The 25,340-nt window shown below is 35.9% G+C and overlaps 1 protein-coding gene across 1 annotated transcript in view; it reads left to right on the forward strand.

Moving 5' to 3' along the window:
* Positions 1–25,340, forward strand: part of ASCC3 (activating signal cointegrator 1 complex subunit 3) — a 236,942-nt gene that overhangs the window by 194,614 nt on the left and 16,988 nt on the right. Inside the window, 3 exon segments of the mRNA XM_031064101.1 lie at positions 1,629–1,740; positions 2,004–2,138; positions 20,176–20,400. Of these exon segments, the coding sequence (XP_030919961.1) occupies positions 1,629–1,740; positions 2,004–2,138; positions 20,176–20,400 (472 nt within the window).

Genomic DNA, 25,340 nt, shown 5'->3' on the forward strand with positions numbered 1-25,340 from the left:
ATAATGCAAATCAGATTATGTTAATTAAACAGTTATGTAAGGACGTTTGTAGCTTATAAAATTTGATTCCATCATTTGAAATTTGCAAACAGCAGCATTACAGTAAATGATGTAGAATTTAACTCAGAGAATGGCATTCATCTGCCCAAATATAACATCCACAACTGAGCTGGTTGTCTAAAGTTTTCTTTTTTTAGTCAGTCATTACATTTCGCCTTATCCTGAAATAGATATTTAAAATACTTCAGATTAATAGTATTCTGCAGGTGCACATTTCTTTCCAGTGACAGTGAAAGGAGTTTAAAAAAACGAACTCAGGTGCAGCAGTAACTTTGTAAAATTGACTAAAATGAATCTCAGCATGCTCTTTTGCTGCCTGTTGTTCACCTGCACAAAATAGCATTGAAAGAACCCACTCTCGATTACAGTGGGGTTATGTCAAGTGGGAATGCTGAGTACATCATAACAGTAGTAAATTTTAGTAAAGCAAGGCAGGTAGAACAAAGGAGTATCTTTCATCATTGCACAATCTCAGTAGTCTATTTCTGCCACAGTATTTGACAGAATTAAATGAGCAATGACTACCTTTTTTATTCTGCTTTTTAACAATTCAATAAATAATCAGATTTTATGTTTGTTTTAATTCTGCTTTGAAATTGCATGGTTTAATTACTCTGCTTAAATTCAAAATTTTAAAATTTTCTAAGCATGCTCATTACTAATTGAACTTAATTATTGCTTTCTGATCTGGTGCCTTTGCTGAATCTAGGGACACAAGTCCTTACTGCATTTTTATCTGGAGTAAAAGATCTTACTGAAATCATGTTGGTTTATATGAGTAAAATCTAATCATACCCCTCCAACTCTACAGTGAAGGAACGCAAACTTCAGTCACTGTGTCTTTTTTATATGCTAACATAAAAAGAAAAGATATTTAGGCCCACTTTATAAGCATTTTTCCTTCATACCGAGAACTAAGCCATTGTGATGATATAGTTTACCTAAACAGTCTGACAGTGAACATGTGAAGGAACCATATTAACAAATACCCTATTCCTTTTTTAGCAATTCTAACTTTGAGAATAAAACATCACAGAAATATAACAACAAACACCAACATTTGGATTGGTACAAGTGTACTTTTTCAGGAGATGTCACTAGATGCCTAGTTTTACTTTCCGAGTTGCAGGATGTAAGGACAATTGCTCTCCTGGGTCGGTGTTCTTCCTTTGTCTTGAAGTTAAAATAATGTGACTTGTGTTAGCATTGCTTGTTCACTTTCACTCTTATCAGGAAAGTGTTCCTGTGAAAGCAGAAAAATTTTCCCACTAATAAAATGGAGTCAGTCCAGTTCTGTTTGTATCAACCTTTCTATTAATAGATGGACCAATTGCCATGTCTCATATGTACATGCTTGTCTTATGTTGTTTACTCCCACAAACCATTTAAGAATCATGGATTTCTTGTTAATCTTTATAAAGGACTGTGTTTAATTGTTTAATGTGGATATTTGCTGTTTCAGGTGTATGTTTTAGTAGCCTTGTAAGTTTTCCTAGCAGACGCTGTTGTTAAAAATCTTCAGACTGTAAAAAATATTCATGCAATGCATCTGCTCTCATTTTATCTAGTTACTATAACTTGGATGATGTGAGCCATGACACTATGAACAAGTACCTCTCAAGCCTTGTTGAGAAATCCCTGTTTGATTTGGAAGGCTCCTACTGTATTGAAGTTGGGGAGGTAAGACTAATCTGTGCCTTACAAGATTCAGTAAGATACACACTCCTAGGAGCTGTGAACAGCAAGATGCACACTCCTTGATGGGAGATGTTAGAGTTTGTCTTTGTTAGACTTAGGTTGAAAACTCTTGTGGCTAAATTATAATGCTAAATTGTTTTTTGTGTTCTCTCCTAAAAGTAGTCTGAACAAGTTTCACAGTTGTGTAGGAACATGTTACACTGAACCACTTGGGAGCTCTGTGTGTTTGTCTCTTCTTGTAACAGGATAATCGCAGCATTGAGCCGCTGACGTACGGCCGTATTGCCTCCTATTACTATTTGAAGCATCCAACTATTGGGATGTTCAAGGAGCAGTTGAAACCTGAAAGCAATATTGAAGAACTGCTCTTAATTCTGACAGTGAGTGCTGATGTTTCTTAAAAATACATTTTTTTTACTCTTAAAAACACAACTATATGAAAGAAACACGCAAAATAAAGAAGAGCCTTTCTCCCCAATCTCTAATTTAATTTTTATTGTTTTGAGAAACATACCTGAATAATTTTTGATGTTTCAAATGTTTTGTCTTATCAGTACATCAAAATTACTTCATACACTTCCTTCTCTTCTTACATCCCTTTATAATGTGCAGGATCTATACAAATCTGATATTTGTCTTTTCTAAATTTAGTATATTATTAAATATCACAGGAATAACTGCTTACTCTAAATATGTAGCAGGACCATCACTTTGTCCTGGGACAATCTGGAAGATACAGCAGCTTTAAGGGGTAGGGGAAACTTATGGGAAACACCTCTCTCCTAAAATGTCTGCTTTCCCTTTTCCCAGCCACCTCCCAGTCCTTGAGGTCATAACCTGCAATAACAGCATCTCCCACTGTTAGTCTAGAGGCTGTTTAACAGAAAGAAGTGCAATGCAAGGCCAAAGACACCATGTATGATGCACTGTGCTAGTATTACATTCTCACCATAAAAGAATCAAGATTTACTCCATTTTCCTTTTTAAGTACTTACATAGTTAGTACTTGTGCAAACATATTTCTACTTGTACAAATATATTTCAAAATAAGAAGTGCCTGAATATTATCCAGGAAAACTTATTTCTACCCCTATATGATTATAGTTTCTGTTACATTAAATACATTATACAAGTGGCCCAAGTTCAGTAACATTCTGATTTCTAAGTGTTACCTTCAAAATTTGAAGTCCTGACTTACAGTATTTATATATCTTACTTTTGTATTAATTATTGTTTCGGCATGCTGCCAAAACTTCTCTGAGGAGAAATACAGGAAGTTAAAATACTGCTATTCAACAGTCTGCAACTCAACAAAACCTGATCAGCATTTTATGAGACTAGGAAAACCACTTTTCTAGTACAGAGACTTTTCTTCCTGATAAATTTAAAGCACCTGCTGCAAACATTCAGAGTGTTACAGCTCAGAAATAAAGGCCACAATAATCTTTTGTAATGGAAACTGTTAGACAGCCTAAATAGGGGAATTGCTATCACTGACCCTGCAGTATCTGTTGTTCTGCTGCCAGAAAACATTGCAATTACACTAAATGAAATTCAGTGTATTCAGGTGAATTCAAAATGGTAATCTGCAATATTAGATATGCTGTGTGTAAAATAACTGAAATTTTAAGAACAAATACCCACATGTGAACAGAAGTTAACTAATACAATGTTGGGTATTCAAGAAGAGTGCTTTATTCCAGCTGCTGTCTCTTTAAAATGTCTCTCCAGTGAAAATTTTCTGCATCTAGACATGTCAGGATTTTTTTTCCAAAAATTTGGTAAGGAAAATTTGAGAATATTAGCAGAGATGGCATTTCATAATACTGCCTTGGCTGATTAGCAGGATATGGAACAGCAATGATGGAAGAAGACCCTAGTGCTGCCTGTTTGAAGTTGTCTATTTGAACTGTGTGCATTCATGAATTGCAAAAGTAACTGGCAAATATTCTATTGTAGATGAAACTTAGGACCCTAATGTTGGGTAGGGATTGTAAAATTTTAAGTTCATTAATCTTGCTTTAATTTTTTTTAATTTTTTTATTTCCTGATAATAAACTTCTGGAAGTTATCCATTTACAATCTCAAGAGGAATGAGACTAAAAATAAAATTGCTTAGGGGTCAAAATGAGCCATATGTATCAGTTTTAAAGATGAAAAGGATTTACAAGTGCTGGATGCCATTAGAGCTGACAGCTCTTGCTTACTTTTTATGTGGATGTTGATTCTCATAATTACTAGTGAAACTACTATTCTGTCTCGTTGAAGGTGCAAAATGAAAGGTTTTTTCAATCTGATGTGGTGTTGAAAAGAAATGCCATTTCAACAGTTACTGCCAGGGATGTTTTTTCCCCCTAAACACTGCGCATTAATGAGTTTTATAATTACAGCAGTTGCTTCACACCTCTATTGTTAACCAATGACATTACATCTGCCTCACTCCACTGCTGCCCTCCTCCTTCTTATTGAAGCATTTAGCGGTTTTGGCAATAGGGAATTACATGGCATGGGGTAAGTAGTCTAATTAGGTATAAGTGAAAACCCTGAGGGAAAAGGATGTTTAAAAAGTAATTTGAAGAATCTCTTAATGATGCTGAAACTGAAAGCTGTAGCTATAGTACAAAAAGGCCTGTTACCATTACTAAAATAGTTATAATTGTAATTATTCTGCTGATCACTGTTTTAAAGTTTCAAATTTTGGACTGTGTTTTTTGTGAATAACCATCCAAGCATTTCTCATGCAGTTGCAGGATTTCATAGATGGAACTTATTATTAGTTGGAGTTTTAACTAAGCTTGAAAACCTTTAGATATTTACAAGTTTCTGATGTAGATAAGGAAGGCAGATATGAACAATTAAAAGAAAGTAAATCCTGATTTTGATTTTTCACATAGGATATATATACCAAATATGTCATTAACTTGGAGAGTAGCAAAAGTTTGTTTAAAACAAACCGTGGAAAAAAAGCAAGATTTTATTCAAGAATTCAGAAATTTAGGTTTGTTTTAAGGGGGTTAAATCTGAGTTTTATTAAGGGATTTTGAGTTTCAGATTGATATTTTTGCATGCTGAATGAAAGTGGTTAAAATTCAGGGTTGATCACCAATGAATGATCAAGGAATCTTTGCAAGTCACGTGAAAAAGTAGTTATGAGTCGTCCAGTTTCTAGTGTTGGTGAATCTCTCAAAAAAGTCACATAATAGCAGGATTTGTTTTCACTTAGTGGAAGACCACTCATAGCCTTCTCCAGTATCTGTTCTTTTCTCTGTATTTTATTCATTTTAGTCATCTGCCAGAGTTTTACAAGATCAAATGAATTTTTTTCCCATTCTGGTGTAGGGGTTGAGTAACATAACATGAACAGGAGCATGGCACGTGGGAACAGCCCAACAGTATTGTTGGAAATATGCAGTAATAAGTGATTCAGATAGGTGGGTGAAAATCCCCTCGTGTTTTGCCTGCTCCTCTCAGTAAATCTGTACCTGAGATATTTGAGCTGTCTTGGGTTTGCAGTTAGCAGGTGGAACTTCACATTCAGTTATTTTTGTCACTGCCTTGTGCTAGTGGACTGATGTTTTTTTTCTGAGAGAAAATGTTTGATGTTTTTCCATAGAGCTTTCTTTAAACCTTTCCTAACCATGCTTAGGCAGTGGTAATCCAAATGAGCTTAATCACTGTTGAGTTATGGTGCTTCTTGCATTAAGTGTTATTGATGAGAAAGTGTTCATGAATTATTACTGACAGGCTGGATTTCCCTGAGGTGCCTAAAGACTGTTTCCTTTAATTCTGATAGTTAGGTGCAGAGATTAAAGAGGTCTAGGTAAAAAACAATGATAGATACTTTAGGGTAATTCTTGTCTTTTTCTGCACAAATGTTTTTAAAATCAAATAGGAGTTTGTTGCACCTTGAGGAAGGAAAGTCTGTCTTTCTGATTGATCTAGGGCTGTGACCACTAGTTTCATGGATTTTGGGGATTCTGGTGATTTTTAACTTATCTTGTTATCTCATTAGTATTTACAGAGCAAGAGTTTTGTCATACCTGTCCATACCGGACAGTGAAGGGGAGAACGTCATTCCGACCTTTTATCTCTTGTTTTAGCTACATGCTGTCCCTGATTTGTTGTTGTTGTTGTTGTTGTTGTTGTTGTTCTAAATTCTGCCTATAGAAGAGAACTGGTTAGTTTTCATGTGCCTACTGCTGTCTTTCATGTAAACTCTTAATAAGAAAGAGAGGTTTTTTCATAGAAAAGGGAGCTTAGAGAGAGAGAACATGGTATTTTTGTTATAGTGGAGCATCCATGTCTGTCTTTCTGTGATACAAACATGGACATAGAAGTTTGGTCTCCACATGCCTCTTCCCTTTATTCTTTCTGAAAATAGAAATGGTGACACTGGCTTGTATTAGACTAAGCAATTTACAACTCAGCAGAAAATCTATCATGGTTGGAGTCGCAGACCTGGAAGGTAGAAGGAGGAAGTTCATGAAACAGGCACTCTCCATTCAAGATACATAGATAGCAAATGAGTAGAGTTATTAATGCCTTATCTGTCTTTCATTACCTGGTAGGTATTTGTACTATGAGAACCTAGATAACTCAATTAACCTGTAGCTTTATTTCCTCTTCATCATTGTTGGCAATTTCTATTCCAGCCAGGGAAATATGCAATTCTTTGAGAGTATTTACACTCTCAGTCTAAAATAATTTTATTTCTGTGTGGGGATTCTGTTGCTGATTTGATCTCCTGTGAAGGGGCCACAAAGGTTTTTGACTCAATGATAAACCATCTTTTCAACAGTTCTCCAGTTAAACACCAGGGAAGGAGGAATTAATGCCTCACAAAAATACTGTCAGAAAAAGAAGCTGATGTGATCTGGTTTTTTTAGTATTTTCCCTGCAAGCCATAGCAGAAACATTGCTTTTAGGAATTTTTCAGATATTATATAAAGCTGCGTCTCCATTCTTTAGTCATTTCAGAAAAAAATCGAATCATTCTTCCTAAGTCAGTCAGTGTAAAATTACATTTGCATTTAATTTAGAAGAAAGTAAAGGTGCTACTATGATTTTCTTCCAGGCATAAAAGCACAGCAAAACTATATTCATTAAGTTGTTCTTTTTGAATATGACATTTCAGTGTCAATAATTGAAGTATTTTATAATGTAAAATTTATGTCAGATGGAAAGCAATTGATTATATGCTAGCCTTTAAAGAACTTCCATGTCTGATTTCACATCTATGGTACACTCAACAATGTGCACATCAGTGCTGTGGCCTCAGCCATTATTCATATTTTAGTTGTAGAAGAAATATTTTTGTATATTTTTAACAGAAGAAAACTGTTACGTCTTACAATTAAATCTTTTCTTTACAATAAATCTCTACCAAGGACTGTGCAATACATAAAGTTCATCCTAAACACAGATATTTCCTGGATAATTGACTTAATTTTTGTATAGTCCACATTCTCTGGATTTTAACACGTTAAAGCATTTGTGCTTCAGCTCCCATTTGAATCATCTAGATGGTATCAGTGTGTTTAATAGTTTAAATTTTTTAATGATGTAGGGGTTCATGAAAATAAAACAAAATATGACTGCATTTCAGTAGCATCCAATTTGCATCATCTATATCCAGTATATTCAAAAATATCTGTACTTAGCAGAAGAAGTACTTATATGGATACTCATACATTTAATTAGTCTTGATTTTTCTCTAGTTCCAGTAGATGGAGCAGTTTTTAATGTTGCTGTAGTACTTGAATTTAGTCATTTTTGTCTAACATCATGACACAACTGTTTCCTGGTATTCTTTTTCCAAATTATTGTTTGAGCTTTAGTTTGAAGGCATAATATGCAGGCTTCCTTTCCAGGAAAGCACAGTCTATTAGTAAATCAAGGTAACAATGCCCACCAGTGACAGCTAACTCAACATGGCATAAGTCTTCCATTTTTATGGCATCAATAAGAAAGAATTACAGTCAATACCAGAATATACAAATCCTTTCCATGTCCAGTATGCATGAATTTCTAACCTCCAATTTTCAGATCTCCTTTTTTCCCCATCCAGTCTTCTTATTTAATTTCTGTCATCATATGCCTGTTGAAAAAAAAAAAAAAAAAAACAAACCAGCCACACCAAACTGAAGCAATACTCACAAAAGCGAAATTAAAACCTATTTTCTATTTTTAAGTTGCAGCTAAATGTTTCTGAAAAACACTTGCCAGGACAAAAGTCATAAAACAAGAACTGTTATCTTGAATATAATGGGGGGGGGGGTTCAGGTTTTTTTGTTTTATTTGCTGTGATTGCAGTTCAGCATCCAAGGGAAAAGCTTTTCAAAGTGTATATAGCTGTGGTAGTAGAAAGCAGTAGCCACAGGCTATATCCCCATTTCAAACACCTGCTTTAGTAACCGTTTCTGTCAGAAAAATGAGGAAATAAATTCCTTTACCAGGATGCAGTTATAGCAGCAAAGCACTCATGTATACAAATGGAAAGTTTTCTGAGAGCCAGGCAGACAGAAGCACTGTCCTGGTCTGGTGAAGGTGAACATTGCCTGCCATCTGTGGCAAATCAGTGTTTGCCTATGGAAAAAGCAAGTTCAGTGACAGCAAGCTTGGCTTAGCTGACTGCTCAAAGCTGCATGCAGCTCACCCATGGATCACTTATTTGTTTGTCTTTTTTAGCACAAACAGGTTTTGCTTACTGCTTGATAGTTAGAATCGTAGCCACCCTCATGCAAGGTTTCAAATTATGCAGAGTTGTATGTACGCAAAGTATTCATACAGGAAATGGAATGGCTTTTTTCAGCAGTCATGTCATGTGGCTGTATATTTTCAAATAGACAATATATTTGTTGAAATACTGTTTGTGTTTGTTGGAACAGAACTGAAGTTCTCAACAGCATCTTTATTATGGTAAAGCTGAATGTTTTATAATCTGTAAGGCTGCTTTGAGCAATGGCTGTGTGTTCTCAGGTCCCAAATGCTCCAGCAGGAAGTCTTGCAAGCTCAGTTTGTATTTAGCAAGTCAGTTCAAGTTCTACCTGCTTTGTTCCTCCCAGTTTGTAATTGAGGCAGGATAAGCAAATTCAGGCTTTCTGCACTCTGCATTTCTTTTGTCGAAATTGTCTTCTAGAGAATGCCTTTGCCTTTTATAGATTTATACAGTTGTATTACAAGTTGTAACAGTTAACAATCATATTGATGACTTTGTTTTCTTAGAATACCGTTCACTTAGTGACAACAACTGGGCCATACAGACTGCTGTTTAAAGGCACAAAAATACTTTTCTCTGTCAGCATAGAAAATATTGCTTGTAAAACTCTTAAGAAAGAGGATGACATTATAGCTTGTTCTCTGATTTGAACAGAAATTTTAGGATAAGGATTGGTTTGGCTGAAATGATTACATCATACAAGATTGGTATCCAGCATATATTGTTCCTTTAGCATAGTACTTAAAGGAAAAAAAAAAGAACATAAGAGGATTACTGATCAGTCATTAATGAAGTATCTGACACTTGTATTTTCCTATTTGCATTTAGATTCTTTCTTTGTCTCATTTTCTTTTTATTTTTGTTCCTGATGGGGGTCTGTCTAGCTTCAGAAATTGAATTTTACTTTAAATCTTGATGTTATGTATTATCAGAGATGAACTTTTAAGAAATCGACCTCTCCTATTTAGAAATATTTAAGAAATAGGCCTCTCCTATTGCCTAATATTTACAAGATGTTTTATTTCACAGCTACTTAGGAAGGCTACCTTTAATGTTAGAAGAAATTGCAGAGGGATTTTTGCTACCAAAAGGCCTTAGAATTTGAAAAAAATTGAAAGCATTTGAAAAAAATTGTATATATATTTGGAAATTTCTTGTGCGATAGGAAGGTTGCTTCTAGAGAACAAAAGGTTGCACATTTTGTTCACCTCTGCAACTTAATAAATGTACGACAGGCATCAAGCAAAATATTAGAATTGATGTATGGGAAAATTGTCAATGTATGCACTTTTATTACTACTTTTTACTGGGGTAGTGCTCAAATTCAGCTTTCCTTAATTTACAGTAGGCCATTGTCCTCTTTCCATGGGAGAGTCAAATCAGACATCACCAATTTGATTGGGTTGCCCACATTCCAATTTCCACTTCCACCTCCTTTCCTTTCTGTCATCTGGTGGAAAAGAGTAGCAAGCCAGCAGAGGTTACTCAAACGACTTGTTTTCAGAAAGAGAAAATATCTCAAGTCTTTTATAGGGTGAGAAAATAGCTACAATTCCTCTCACAACAGGCCTCTTAAATGTTTCTCTGGGCAGGATGTCACCATGCTTGCTTACAAAATGGGTGCATACATGTCCCTTGACAAAAGATTTTTAGGTACAACTGATGCATACAGTATTAGGAAATTTTATTTTAAGCATATTAAATCATTGAATGCACAGTATTTTGTAGGTTAAGGAGATTAATTTCACTGGTTTATCATTCGCTTAAGGCAACAAGCAGTTATAAACAACATGATGTGTAGATAATAGATTATTTTTTCTTTTATATATGATTGTCTTAATTTACTATATGCAGTCATATAAGATGCTAATTTTTAATACTTCTTTAGCTATAAGAATGCATGTTTGCTTTCTCTTGATTCACACAGAACAGATGGATGCTTGACTGCCTGCTAATCCACAGCTGGAATGGTTTCAGCGGTTTCCACGTTGCTGGGTTAGAGTGGCTTTTCTAGTGGACTGAGAGGGCAGCAAGAGAGGGATATCATTATTCATCAGTATCCCAGTGGGATCGCTGCCAGCAGAGATTAATTTTTTCTGTTATGCTTGTAAAACAAGCTCAGGTGGAGTCTCTAATCCTCAGGGCACGGGTGGCAGATCAAGGAAGATGCTACAAAGCTAGTTAATTTTCAGATTCTAGGGGAAACAGAAGCTCTGTTAGATGTATAAATACATGATTGCAAATTTAAGTAGCTCAAATCCAAATGGGATCTTCCTAGACATCTGGTCCTGAAAAATCTCTGTTTTCTTTGTCTTTTAAAAGAAGTTCTTAAAACTTTATGCCAGAGGCAAAATATCTTCAACTCTCTTAATCATCATTTATCATTCTACTTTTTTTTTAATACAGATCTTACAGTGTATTTTACAGGACTGTCTTTATTTACATGTAGGCAAGTGTAGGAACACTGTCTGTGTAGGAACACTGAGTTTACAGTGTTTTCACAAATTTGTGTGCAGTGACAATCACCAAGAAAAATTACCACTTGCCATCAAAAAAGGATTAGATTTGCCTTAGTAATGCATGGTACATCCCATTTTGGTAATGGCATGTCCTGTTAAGGTCCACTGTGGTACAAGGGCATTTTTCCCATGTTGTTCTTGGTATCAGACCTGTTGTCATTTGTAACAAGAAATGTTGATAAAACTCAAATCAAGCATCCCAGAAACATCACAAGTTGTATATTTGTATAATAGACTTCACATATTTTTCCTTTCTGACTTTTTTGTTTCCTCAGTAATTACCCTTCTTTCTCACCCTTGTAATTACCAGTGATTTCCATCTATGTAGTTCCTTGTAGCTCTTGAGTTGTTCAAAACATTGGGTTAGATTTTCAGACAACGTTAATTCACATAGTTACACTGAAATTAATGGAGATGTGCCAGTTTTTATCAGCAGGGAACTACCCTTATTGAAATTTACTTGCAACAGCTGTCATTTCCTCTTAGAGTTATGGGTTTTTATTATTATATTAAACTATTTTCATTTAAAAGTGCTCAGAGTGAGACCAGTAGCACTGGCTTGCTGAAAAGACATTGTGCATGTAGGCACCTTCCAAGTTTCCCATATATTTCTGCCAGTTTGTATTGTTCTTCTGTTATTCTGGGCTTGAGCCTCTCTTGAGCACAGGCTGCTACTCATTTCACCACATGATGACAGGTATTCACGCCTGTGAACTTTTTATTCCCTTTTGTCTCTGGTCACATAGTAGTCTAGATCCGGAATTTAATCCAGTACAAAAATGCAGCAGTGTGCATTTGTGGCTCCCCACTAGGGGACCTGCCACAGGTCAGCAGATTTGAAATCTGGTTTTCAGCACACAGAGCTTTTACAGCTTGCCATTAACATATACAGTAAGTAGGGGCCCCATTTCACATAAAGAATTAGTAGCGCTTACTCCCGTCTCCATGCGGAGTGGCATTAACTTAATGCAGGGAACTGTTAACTTCTTCCCTGGGTCTGGGCTCTGCACTGAAAGATCCCAATGGAGGATCAAAGCCAAAGATGGAAAATGACTGATCACTTTCCCAGGGAAAGCTGTGTTGCCAGGATTTTCTATTCCAGTTTTTATTGCTATCATCATCTCAGTCAGCAGTTGGGCCAGCTGATGCAGCCAAGCTCAATTTCAAAATGCGGACAGACATCCAAATGGATCTGAAGTGGAATTCTCGTGACAATGAGACTTTTGAATGTATACTCAGAGATATTTTCCTAGTTTCCTGTTAGCAGATTACTGAGTTCATGCACTGAAAAGCTGTTCTGTAGTAGTGCAATACAATTCGTTTCAGTACAGCCAAAACCAGTCAATTTTAAATCTTTTCTGTGATATGACTTGAGATTGCAGGGAAAGTAAGCTGTGGCTCACTGCCCCATCTAGGTTTTAAGATGAAAAAAAATAGAGCATGATAACACATTCAAAATGTACAGGTTTGAAGCATTCTCATGAGAAATAATCAGAAAAATCAGGCATTTTGGAGAGGCAAAAACTCTAATATACCATTTACAGCAATAAAATGTAGTAATTCTCTCACATTATGAAAATTCACTTTATAAATGGAATTTGTACCATTCCATTTATATTTATTTGCTGTGGTCAAAGTATCTTATTCTAGGTGAATAATGTGTATTCAGTACCAGATGTTTGCTCTTCTTTTTGTCCTAATTTAGTTTTCTTCTGCATTTATTTTTTTGTAAACTGTGCAAGTATTACAGGAATGCTTATAAGCAATAATTTAACTTAAAAACCTAAGAGCAAACTAAAACCACATCTATGAAAGTTGTAGAGGCTTAATACTATGAAAGTACCTATACATTCAAGGAAAATGTATTTTTAGGACTGGTTTTATTAGGACTGGCCAGAAAAAGTAGGACTGAATTATGACTGTGATCATAACCTTTATGAAATAAGGAATGTGAGAGGTAGAACTTAAAATCATGAATTCATTCCTTGTTGTAATGTTTTAGTAAAGTATGTAACTTAAATAGGAAAATTTCCTGAAATAGAATGGTTCTATAAGGATATTTTTTAACATTTAGTGAGAAAATTACAGCGATTATATTATCTATTACTGTATCTTCCCCTACACTGAAACTCAGCTTCTCTAATATGCTTAGGAAGCTAGAGGAAAAAAAGGAAAATCAACTTTCAAGTTAGTATAGAAGTCCTAAGAGCTTCTTTCCCATGTCAAATCATGGTTACTTTATAATAATCCTCCCCCTCCTGTATGTTAGCATGCGTGCGTATTCTTTTATCAGCTCCATGCTGAAGCAGAGGTCTGTAATTTAACTTTGTAGTTTAGAAGTTCCCAGATCTGCCAGGTCACTCTCTGCTACTGGTAGCTAATATTGCTGACCTCCTATTGCTCTGTGAGCAGTGGCAAAGGTCTTTCAGACTCCTGACCCCTGGTCATCAGGAATGTCATCAGTAGTTTGTAGTTTGGATGTTTTAAGTAAGAGGTGAACTTGTGAAATCTAAACCCTTTAGGGTGTTTTTAAGTGATCACTCAACTGTTTCATTGCCCTAGGTTGTGCTTTTTATGATGTTGGTAATTGTAAAATTTGTGGTGTTTATCATACACAGCTATTTAAAAGCAAAAATCAAGCACTTGTCTGTTTGAAGTATGAGAATACAATTAGTATATTGCATATTTACATAATAATAGATTAATTAATAATTAATTTTTCTGACCACTAACATGAGGACTAAGAATTGTAAGAACTTTTAACTTGTATGTTCTTATAAAATATGTTTGTGGGTCTCCTGGTGGAAATGGGCCCATTTTAAATCATGAAGATAGTTACAAATTAATGTTTAAAATATAACAAATTTGCATAATTGCATGTTGATGGTTTTACAACTTTCTGTCTTTAACTTCTCTTGTCCAGCTGGAAATTTCCAGTGTTTGTTCTGTTGAGTCTTAAATCTAGAGACAGAGCCCAGAGTAGCCCAGCCTCACTGTTTTGCTCTTACCCAGTTAATTGGGTTAATGTTACACTTTGAATTCATACTTTTTTTTTTTAATGTATTTTTTTAATGTTTTGGCTTTTTTTAATGTATAGGGATCTATTATCTCTAAAAGTGCATTAAACACTAATTGAATAAAAAATTTTTAAAAGTTTCTATTTATTTTAGAAGATACTGAGCAGGTCTTTTTCCTTGGACAATGCTCTCCATTAAATGCATCCCTCCTTTTTCAGAGGGTGAAGAGTGGTCTGATGGGGTGCTTAAAAAGTGACTGGAGCATTTTCCTATAACCTGAGCGGGAGTGGAGGGTGAGGGCAGAGAGAGTCCCCAGTGAGTGCCCCCAGTGCCCAAGAGGGGACCCCCTTTCCCCAGGCAGGGACAGCTGCTGCCTAAAGGCTGTGGCTCTGACTCCTCTGTGGCTCAGGGCTGGCACAGGGCTCTGCCTCCTGCCTTTCCTCCCTGACAGCCACCAGCCCTGGAAAGGGAGCCATGGGAAGGCCCCAAGGGGAAGGAACTGCACTGCAGGGTTGGCTCTAAAATGCTGGGTGCAGTTTGATGGCACTGCCACATACACATGTAGTTTATGGGGAGATGTTGTACAATACATGAAGACAAGGATTTTATTTGTAAACATGGTGTTTGTAATGAGTGACAGTATCATGTAGCAAATATATTTTATTCTTGCCTGAAAAGTGTCTTCTTTTGAACCATGTTTGCCAATTTTTAAGATCTCTACAAAGCCTCAGCCTGCTCTGTGGTTTAGCAGAGGCTGCCAGCCTGCGCAGAAAATCTGGAGCATTTCTTCTGAAAAGTTTGTCTTAAAAGTTTATTTTTACATGCATAAAACAGAGTGAACCGGCAGAAATGAATTTTCTTTCCCTTTTAGTCTATAATATGAATTTTGAAAACACATGTCATGTTTGTTCTTAAAACTTATAACTAGTAACATATGGTTGTAAGTGTCTTTTAACTGGAATATTGTCATAGACCTTTTATATCTAAGAGTAAAAAAAAACACCCAAGCATTTGGAAGTTTAAATTATGTCCCATAAAACTGAGACCAAAATGCATTCATTCAGAGGCTACCAATAAATTCCTTAAAATAGGAGTTTATAATATCACTTACAAAGGTAAACTTTTCAGAGCAGCAATTCTAGCAAGTACTTCTCTGATTCTGTTTCTGAATCTACATTACTTTCTTGTATGAGCTGAAAAACCACTTGTAAGTTAGGTTTGGTTTTGGTTTTTTAGCTTTTTCCCTCTTTTTTAAGGCACGTTTACTTACTTTTATTAGTTTTCTGAATATAAGTGTAAGCTTGATTATCTTCTAGCTGCTAGTCAGGATACATCTGTGTAAATGTAATGTCTTTTCTTGTAAATCAAACTCACACTCAAAAATGTGACAATAAAATATACTGTAGATATGTTGGTTAATTTAAATAATGGTCACAGTATACACTTGTGCCACTCCTTTGTCACATAATATGGTCTTTTTCTCTTGGGAAAATCATGGGCAAAGGAAGATTAGCTTGAGAGCTTTAGTTAACCAATTTCTTAAATTTTCCTTATGATAAAGGTAACAGGATCAAATGAGATTTCTGTCAGCACATGAATGGAGATACATATGTGTATCTATATAAAATTGGAAATAATTTCAAATGGTTTTAAGTACAGAAGCTCAAGTATCCTCAAAGTAAAATTTAGAATTTTTTGAATAATTTATAAGTCAGATGTTATCTAGCTATTCCCAATGATCACTCGGTCTATTTTGACCATGCTTCTTTTCTTTATCCTATATTAGGGGTAAGTAGGTATCACTTGGATGAGGACAAGTACAGGCTGCTTCAAATTTTGTATTCCAGCATCTTCCTATACAGTGGCACAATGTGGCAGGTCTGGATGCTGCACTAGAGTACTCTGTGTCACTTTGCACAATGGATCAAAAGACAAAATCCAATTATAATGTTACTGTTGAGCTTATATTCACCTATCCAGTTTTTCAAAGATCAAAATGTGCTGTTTTCACTTGGGAAAATAAGTTGGATATTGGCATACCATTGTACTTCTGGTAGCAGAGAACTAAAATTCATAATGCATTATTAGTGTTAATTGCAGAACAGCTGTAAAAAATCACCCACATTTATTTATTGTAGCTTATTAATTCTATTCACAAAAGTATCATTTTTGCAGTACTTCAGCATATACTTAGACTATTAGAGAAGTTTATGTAATTTAAATCAAGTTTCAAGTAAAGAGAATGGAATTACTGAACTGCCTAAAAATAATCCTTGTCTTTTCTCTTTTTATATTAGTATTTAATTTTAGTACTAGTATGCTGAAATATTTTTTATACTTTAATTTAAAAACTGTTTATCTTTATAGCAAAATGTTCTAAGAATTCTTTTATTTCTTTAGACATTAGAAACTTGAAGGAGAGCAAAATATGTTGCAAGTTTATTAAAGTTGAAAATATGGTGAGAACCCAATATACTGATTGGGTTCACAGTATCTATATAAAGGAAAGGAATATACAGACAGTCAATTCTAAGGCAGTTTCAATAACATTGCTAAAGAAAAGACTGCTGGTTCAACTCTGGAATGTGAGAAACTATTTTTGGTTTGGTTTAGACCCTCATTGTTACAAATTAATCAACTGCTCTTTAAAGTCTAGAACTCATTAACTTTATAAGTTTTACTGTTCCCATGACTGGGCTTCACTGAAAATATTCAAGTTTGCTGTAGTAGCTCACCTTGATTCCATTTCTGTCTGTGGTCCACAAGTATTCTCTCCTGTAGACAAAGTGGCCAGATGTACTTACTCGAGATTTAAAATATTTTAGAAGATCTAAATGTGGTGTAAGTTCATAGCTCAGCTCTCATTATAAATCAGTATTTTCAGCCGAACTTCCACTTTTTGTAGGTAGAAAGAAAATCTGGGGGAGGTTTAACCCTGTGGACTCTGCGGAGCACAGTACTCACAATGTTGGATACCTTATTTAAATTTTAGTTTGGTCTGGCTCCTCAAATGCCTGATAGTACCACAAAACTGCAAAAGATATCTTTTAAAATAGTATGAGTTGTTTCCTTTTAGGGCTATTCTAACAGCTCAAATAAAGGGTGATGGTAAGCTGCATATTTGGAGCATGATGTTGTAGAAAGGACTTTAAGATGATTCTGTGGCTGCTGTTATGCAGGAAACAGAATTCAATTACCAGAATAGCCCTTTGGCCTTGTAAAATGTAACTGTTGAGATTATGCAGGTCTGTGTGTGACATTTCTCACTAGCAGTGCAAGTTACTGTCTCCTATACGAGCACCTTGTGTCGCATGCAGGTTGAAATGTAAGTCTGAGATGACTCCTACACCCTTGAAATGATGCAGCAGTCTCTAATGCCCAAAAGGAGACATTATTGGGAAAGTCCATCACAGAAATGTAGGAGAGAGAGATGTGACATGACTACCAAATGCATAATTGCAGAATCTGTAGCTAAAATTCCTGGTTATCCCCTGGTATACACCAAGTTATGGTTAACTGTGTAGGTGCTTGTAAACCTATTATTGTACATGGCCTGCAACAGCTCTGATTTAACAGGAGAAGAAGGGAAAGTGAAAAATGCACAGAAGTGCTTTGTGGTTTAACTATGAAGCTTGTATTAAGTTTCTTGACTTTAGAATGAAGATTAATGATTGATACGTAGTTTGATCTGTTTCTTCACCCATGTGAGTAAGAATGGCGTTCACATATGATGTACTAAAACAATATATATTATATGTTGTGTGGAATAGTTGAAGCTACAGCCTTTACAGAACAGATTGAGATTTGCAATGAAAAGGAAAACTAAAATGAAAAAATATTGAGTGAACAGCAGGGCCCATTTGAGGTGATTACAAAGGATGTTTCTTTATTCTGTCTTTTCTTATGCAACCTGAAAACAGTAGCAGGGGGTTACAAGCAGAGTTCATCACAAAGTTGTCAATCACTGTCATTTAACGTTTTGCAATGGAAGATGTCTTTATTCAAGGACAGCTGGGCAAATCAGAGAAACAGATTTGCAGTTAGTAGTCTGTCCAGCCTACACTAAGCAAACAAGGACAGGGCAGACATACCGGCCTCTCACATAAAAATATAATGGACTCTGCTGACCTCGGTGCCCTCCATTCAGCTTCATTCTCAGTTGTATAAAAGCTTCACTACCCATTCTCAATTTCCTTTAATTACCTACATGATGCAGATAAGAAAATGAACCTCACTTACTTACAGTCAATGATCACAAACAGGAAATTAAGTAGGCAAGTTGTTTAAAATAAGAGGAGTGTTTTGGATGTAAATAAAACATGTGCTGGGGAAGAATTAGGGAAAATGCATTTTCAGGGGTACCAGTTGGTCTGGACTGACTTGGCTGATCCTCCTTCTTTCTGCTACTTTAAACTGCAAAGCAAAACTAAGTAAAAAATCTCCTTGGTAAATATTCTTTAAAATATCTTTGAAGGAGAAGCCAGTTAAATAAAAAGAGTGAAGCAAACATGCAGCCTTCTATAGGGCTTAAAAAGATTGTGACCTTAGGTTCAGAGAATAAATGACCACAGTTTTCACAAGAGATCTAGCAGAGACATCCAGGATTAAGCAGCAGTTGTCTTTATTCAGTCTTCACTTCTAATCTCAGTTGAGATATGAAATAAGTTAATGACATTCTGATTTTCTTTCCAAACCTTAAATTGTCTAATGGTTACCATTCCTTTTACATTGATATAACAGTTTAGACATAGTTTCCTTGTACCATTAAAAAAAAATAGAAAATTTTGTGCTGTCAGTTGTCAAGGAGTAAAACCAGCTATCTGACTGCTTTTAGGAATTGTCAGAAAATGTTCTACGTCTTAGGATATTAATGAGGGGATATGGTTCTTTGTAAGTCAATTAGGTAGTTCAATTAGGTTTTCTAAAATTGCCATTTTTCTTTACCTCACTCTTCACTGGTTACTGTTGTGAATATTTCATTAATATGGATTTGCAGGAAGTCTGATGAAATTGAAGACTAAAGTGCAAAATACTGATTCTATAGTTTAAGAGTACTATAAAACCCTGAACACTTTAAATTAATGGTCTCTGCTAAGCCTGTAGTTTCAAAGACATTGCCCTTCAGGCTCCCCAAATGACTTTTTATTTTATGACAAAAGCAATATGCTCTCATAAATTACAGATGGAAAAGACATCACATATTATAAAACTCTTACCTTACTTGCAAGTTTTATAATTCAGAAAGATAGTTCTCACTCCAAGAGATATGTGCACACATACATGCACAAGAGGATTTTGTAGAGGGAAATATTGCAGATTAAGTCACAAAACTGATTCTTTTGCCTAAATTATTGTTCTTAGGATGTTTCTGTTGAACTTTTTTTTCAAAGACAGTGGATTTCCCAAGAGGAGAATTGGCATCTCTGCCTGGGATACCAAAATAGTTGTACTTGCTTCTCTTGGCCGCTATGATGTTGCTACTTATAGCTGTGTTTAGATTACATGTTGGTGGGCCGCTCCTTTTTGCAACAGTGAGAAAGTTCTTACACAGCTTTCATTTTGACATGAATAGCATTAGTACCACTCTGGAACACAGAGAATGTTTTCACCACCTGCTTAAAATTTTGCACTTTGTTTTGATCACTCATCATCAGTTGCTTAGACACTGACTGCTCAAAATATTGAAAAAATATTTGAAAAGAAGCATGTAAGAGCTATTCCAAAGCTACTGGGTTTTGAGTACTAAGAGAAAAACTGAAAACCTGAAAATTGAAAATATGAGGTTTTGACTTCTTTATAGCTAATGTTAAAATGTTTTTGTGACCCAATGAGGTAGGATACCTGTGGGTCATCTCCCGCTACTAAATCCATCCAATGAATTATTTTATTGCATTTATTTTTCTCTTCTCTAATGTTAATATTAGCTATGTGGAAGGAAAATATTTAAGATCTATAAGTGTGTCAGTGTTTGAAAATATTATATTAGTTACTGTTTTCCCATGTGTGATTTTGATAAATAAGTACACTTTCTAAATATGCGACTATTTTCGTGTTGAAATCTAACTGTAGTAAATTAAATGCATATAGTTTGAATGCCTCAGTAAGCAGTAATAGTTATTCTGAAGTTAATTACTATTATTAATTTTTTTTTTTTTTTTTAAAGAATGCTGACGAGTACACAGATCTGCCTGTGAGACACAATGAGGATCAGATGAACAGCGAACTGGCCAAACACCTTCCAATTGAAGTCAATCCCCATTCATTTGACAGTTCACACACAAAAACACACCTCTTGCTGCAAGCCCACTTCAGTCATGCCATGCTGCCTTGCCCAGATTATGCAACTGATACAAAGACAGTGCTGGACCAAGCAATCAGAATATGCCAGGTATCGTGATGCATTTCAGTATATAACTCTTTTTGGCTTACTGTTTATTGTTAGTGTTCTCATATTTTGAATATAGAAGAATCTGAAGATTTCTTTCAATCTTGTGGAGAGCTGGTACAACACAATATTATTAACACCTTGTTTAGGGAGGAACTGGATGCCCATAATGGTTTCCACTTACAGAACTGGAGGTGAACAAACTTAGAGTAAAAGATGGTCATGCTCTGACTGGAGGCATCTACTGCCATATAATGGCCTCTGTTTTCTTTGCAACAGCTTTTTATCTCTGTGGTCCCTGCAGATTGTTATGCTGATACCCAAGAGCCTGTCTCCCCCCAGGTACTTCTACTTTTCCAGCACCCAAAAGCACTATAGTCACTCCCAGGCACAAATATAACGTGTTTTGAAATCTGATTCAGGGTGGGATGCAGACGTTTTCCCTAAGCTCCTCTAGCTAGTGTAAAGACACATCTTTTATGTCCCAATGATCACAGAGTCAAAGAGCACATTTTTAAACGCAGATTTTAAACTCACCCTGGAGACTTATGAGTTTTTACAGTTGTACTGCAGTTGCAGCCCACAGAGACTAAACCGACCATGGAGAGTACTGGTAACAAGCAATCACATGCACAGCTGCCACCTCAAAAGAATTTTAAAGCAGCAGTTGGAGTTTGGGATAGAGTGCTGCCATATCTGAAAAGCTCAGTTACAGTTACAGCAGGAAAGGTGAGCTCTAGCTGTCACAGGAAACAACTGACCCTCTGAGTCTCCCTGGAAGAATTCTCTTTAGCAGAACTGCACAAGGACTCATTCACAGGTTCTTGAAGATCAGGCAGCCTTCAACAAACTGCTGTTTTTATGTTTCTGAGTTTAATATCTGTAAAATAGAGCCAGTACATCTTTCTTCCTACAGTTTTTGTTTGCTCAAATTTTAATATCCTCAGTGATCTGTTTGTCAACTATCAGACAGAAGCTTTGCTCTTGTTTGAAGCCTGTTGGTGATACGGTAACTGCAAACATCATTGTGTCAAGCCTGGCAGTTTGTAAAACTGCTCTATGAGAAACTATTAATCATTGCTCTAGACAGAGAAAATACTGTGTGCAGTTCAGTCCAGCAATTTGGATAAGGCTCAACCTTACACTAATAAAAACAAGCTTAAAATACTAATATCAAATTAAACAAAACTGAAATTAGGGAATGTAAGAAGCAAGTAACACCACAGACGTTACCGCTACACAGTCCTAATCTTGGTAAGTAGCAGTGCTTGGATGCTACTCTGTTTCAAATATTTCAAATCAATAAAATCATGGTGCTGAAAATGTAGAAACAGCTATGCCATATATTCAGTTATTAACAGAGAAAAGCATCACTTGCTCAGGTGAGAAAATTCACCTTTGTTTCAAAGAAATCACATACTTAAAGGTCATTTAGATGTTTGTGGAGTAAGCATTAGGGAGTTAATTACATATTTGGGAAAAATTTAAATTTCTGTATTTTCTGTAATTATTTTGTTCTGTTTTGCTGAGAAATGTATTTTCTTAATCCTGCTACTGCACCATATGTATTTCAGAAACAGTCACTTAGGAAAAAAAATCCAAAATATTCAACAGTTCATTTAAACTGAAATAGAGTTCAGAAAAATGCCATTCCATATTATGCCTTGGCACTCCAACCTTCAGTTAGCTACTATATCATGTTATATATACAGTCATCTTAAAAAAAAAAAAAGGCAAAAAAAAAAAGAAAAACATGCAAGCACTTTTGTATTTTAAAGTTGGCACATGGTTTACATCTCTCGGGAGATTATTGGTTCCATCTTATTAGTCACGCTTTCCAACGGGAGGTTAAAGTTCCCAGAATCTAAGCAATAGACAGGGTTACACTTTCAATACTGGTTGTTACCTTTTTCCTTAGCACTGACCTGCTGATGAACTCTGGGTCAGCAGAGGTAGAAAAAAAAATGTTAGTTATGAGAAAAGGAAGTGAAGCCTGGAAGGATGCACTGATGAGCAGATTCAGTGAGTGCTGTTCTCTGTGTGTGAACACGCGCTCGCGCATTGTCAGACGTTAAACACAGCAGTGAGGCGGGAATTGGTTTTTGAGTTACGTTGAATTTTTTTTATTTGCTTACAAATTATTTTAGTGTTGAGGTTGTATAGCTAACCTTCAGATTGTGACCTGAACATAAACTGTTCTTTTTGCTGGTGGGTACATGAATAACAGACTTGTCATATCAACATTACTTTTCTGTTACAAGAAGGAAAGATCTTTCAAAGAGCTTTTGTAGGCGGTTATACAGCAGGCCTTTATCCCAGATCCCCTGCAGAGCAGATTTGCCATCTCTAGCCATGATATGTAAGCAAGCCTCTTTCCATCACAGACTATTAAACTTCTCCAATCTTCTGTGGTGTCCTTCACCTGAATCAGCCTTCCCTCCCATGACTTCTTTCCTATCCCACATGTTTCATTCTTCCTTCCATCCCTCCAACATCTTTTGGGTTTTTTCATTGCTAGTGACTTTAGGCTGAGTATTGTTACTGGTCCAGCAGAAAACCATGTCAGCAGCATTACATAGGTAAATGTAGCTGCTGGATTCCAGGTAAGATTCCACTATACTTGTAATGAAAAATTTATGAAACAACTCTTAAATCATTCTTCCTTGGGTGTCTTAAAGTTTTGGCTCTATGTTAGAATTCTCATGTTTATGGTAAAATATTCAAGTCTTTAGCATTTAACAGAATTTGCAGACTTACAGTGCTGGCTTAATAGGGGAATATCATTTTTAGCATTTTAAAAAAGGAAGAAGTATATTTTGTTACAGTTTTCCAATGGTTAGCATTTGTTAGCTATAGGTGGAGTTCATTATAGCAAGATAAGATTTAGTATTTATATACCTAGGATGAAATGCAGAATCTTTTCCTTTTATTGCAGAAATATGGGGAATAGCAGTATGTAGCCTTTTGGAATGTGAATGCCTATCTGCTCCCCTCCCATCTCTGTAATGAATGGCCACTGAGGCATTGACTAGGCTAAAGACCCCTTCTCTACACTGAAAACCTCAAGTTAAAATCTAGTTTGTTATCAGTGACAGGCTCTCACAGATAAAGTGCAGGAGGTTCCCATGGCTCAAAAAAACTGCTTCAACTTCCTGTGTGACCTTGGCCAATTCATTTAATTTTTATTTACCTCAGATACCATTAGTAGAGTTACAATAGACAATATATTCTCTTCAAGCCTAGCACTCTGTTATTTTTACTGAGAAAAGCTAGAGGTGTCATTAAGATGGTGCTGAAGACTCCAGTAGCTTCTCAAAATCAAACATTTCTCCATTTCTTTCAGGAGAATGTACATTAAATAATAAAAATTCTAATGAAAATATTTTTCTAACATTTTTATAAGACATAATTATTATTGTAAAGACTATACTCCACCTTTTTTTCCTATCTTATTTAAGAATACATGAAACTAAATCTAATCTCTTTTATTGCTTCCTTTGTCAAGCCTTATATTTTGTGACTGTGTATTCAGCGATCAGTTCTTATTCTGCTGTTCCAAGACTATTGCCTATATTTGCATTAATTGAAATGGATAATTGAGGCAGTAATACCATCACTCTCAGATTCAGCAGGGCAGTGTCTTCTCAGAAATAATGTGACAGTTGTTGGCTTTGCATTGGAATTGGCCACAAGCCTCCACTTGTACTATAATCGTTGATAAAATATTTTAAAATTGCCAGGAGTAGAACTGCCATGGAGCTCAGCCCTAACCTTTGAGAAGTGTTTACCTATGGATGTGTTAAACGCATCTCAGTAGGGTAGCTGGGCATTGAGAGAAGGTGGACATGAAAACAGATTCCAAACTGCAGAAGACTACTCTGCGTGGGAAATGTGCCTATCCCTGTAACAAGGACCTTGCAATGCTATCACTAATGCCCTGTCGTTCCCCATCATGTTAGTCCTCTGGAGAATCTGATTTTGGTAGGAAAGAAAAATACTCTTTACGTGAAGCACTGTGTTTCCTTAGCTAGATGGTGATGTGTATAATACTGCTTTAGCTGTTCTAAACCAGTTAAAGTTGTTTCTGGTCATTTAAACTGCAACTTTTGCTATAGTTCTTATGAGGATCATCTTTGTGGTACATGTTCAGAGCTGTCAAATATTGCACAAATATGCTGCCCAATTCAGCTAAGAGCTGCCTTATGCACAAAATACTTACTGCAGCTGTGCTGGGTGGGTGGTGGTGGCTCCTCAGAAGGAGAACACAAAAGTACTTCTGGCCATGCAAAGGCAAAGGAGCCCATGTTGCCATTTTGAGGCTCAAAGAAAGAAAATGTCCTTTGGCTCTGCATTTCTCATCATCCCGAAACCTCCTCAGTTCATAACAGCCACTAAAACTATTGATTTTGAGAGCCAAGTTCCTTGGATCTTTTGTTTTTCTGCTTATGAGGAAGTGGAGAAGTTTTTAAAGGTCCTAAGAGTGATTTGGGCTCATGTATTGCTTGTTGGTAGTGCAGGTGTGCCAACTGCTTGCTGGAAGGTAGTGGGAGTTACAGGAATGGTCTATTTTACAGTTGTGTGAGTAAGATTTGTCCAGAAGTGTCCAGGGAAAGAGCTTTTGTGTAATGGTTGCATTGGCAGCTATAAATAAATGGGCAGCTTTACTGAACGAAGGGAAGAGAATCAAATTAACTTGAGAATGCAGAGGATTACTCAGAAACAAGTGAAGAGCAGAGGCCACATCTCTTCAGCTGCTACACATATTCTTTGTGTATGCAGTAATATTCCAGTGGTAGCACAATGTTTGCAATTTTACTTAAATACTGGCTGCTTTCATGGCTGTATGGCTATTATTGCACATTAGGAGTGTGGAAAAAATAGAATAAGAAAAAAAATCTTGTCGTGCTTATACTGTGTGGCAATGCTCACTTATAGATACTAAA

Source organism: Geospiza fortis, unplaced genomic scaffold (genome assembly GCF_000277835.1).
Source record: "Geospiza fortis unplaced genomic scaffold, GeoFor_1.0 scaffold1628, whole genome shotgun sequence".
Lineage (NCBI taxonomy): Eukaryota > Metazoa > Chordata > Aves > Passeriformes > Thraupidae > Geospiza > Geospiza fortis.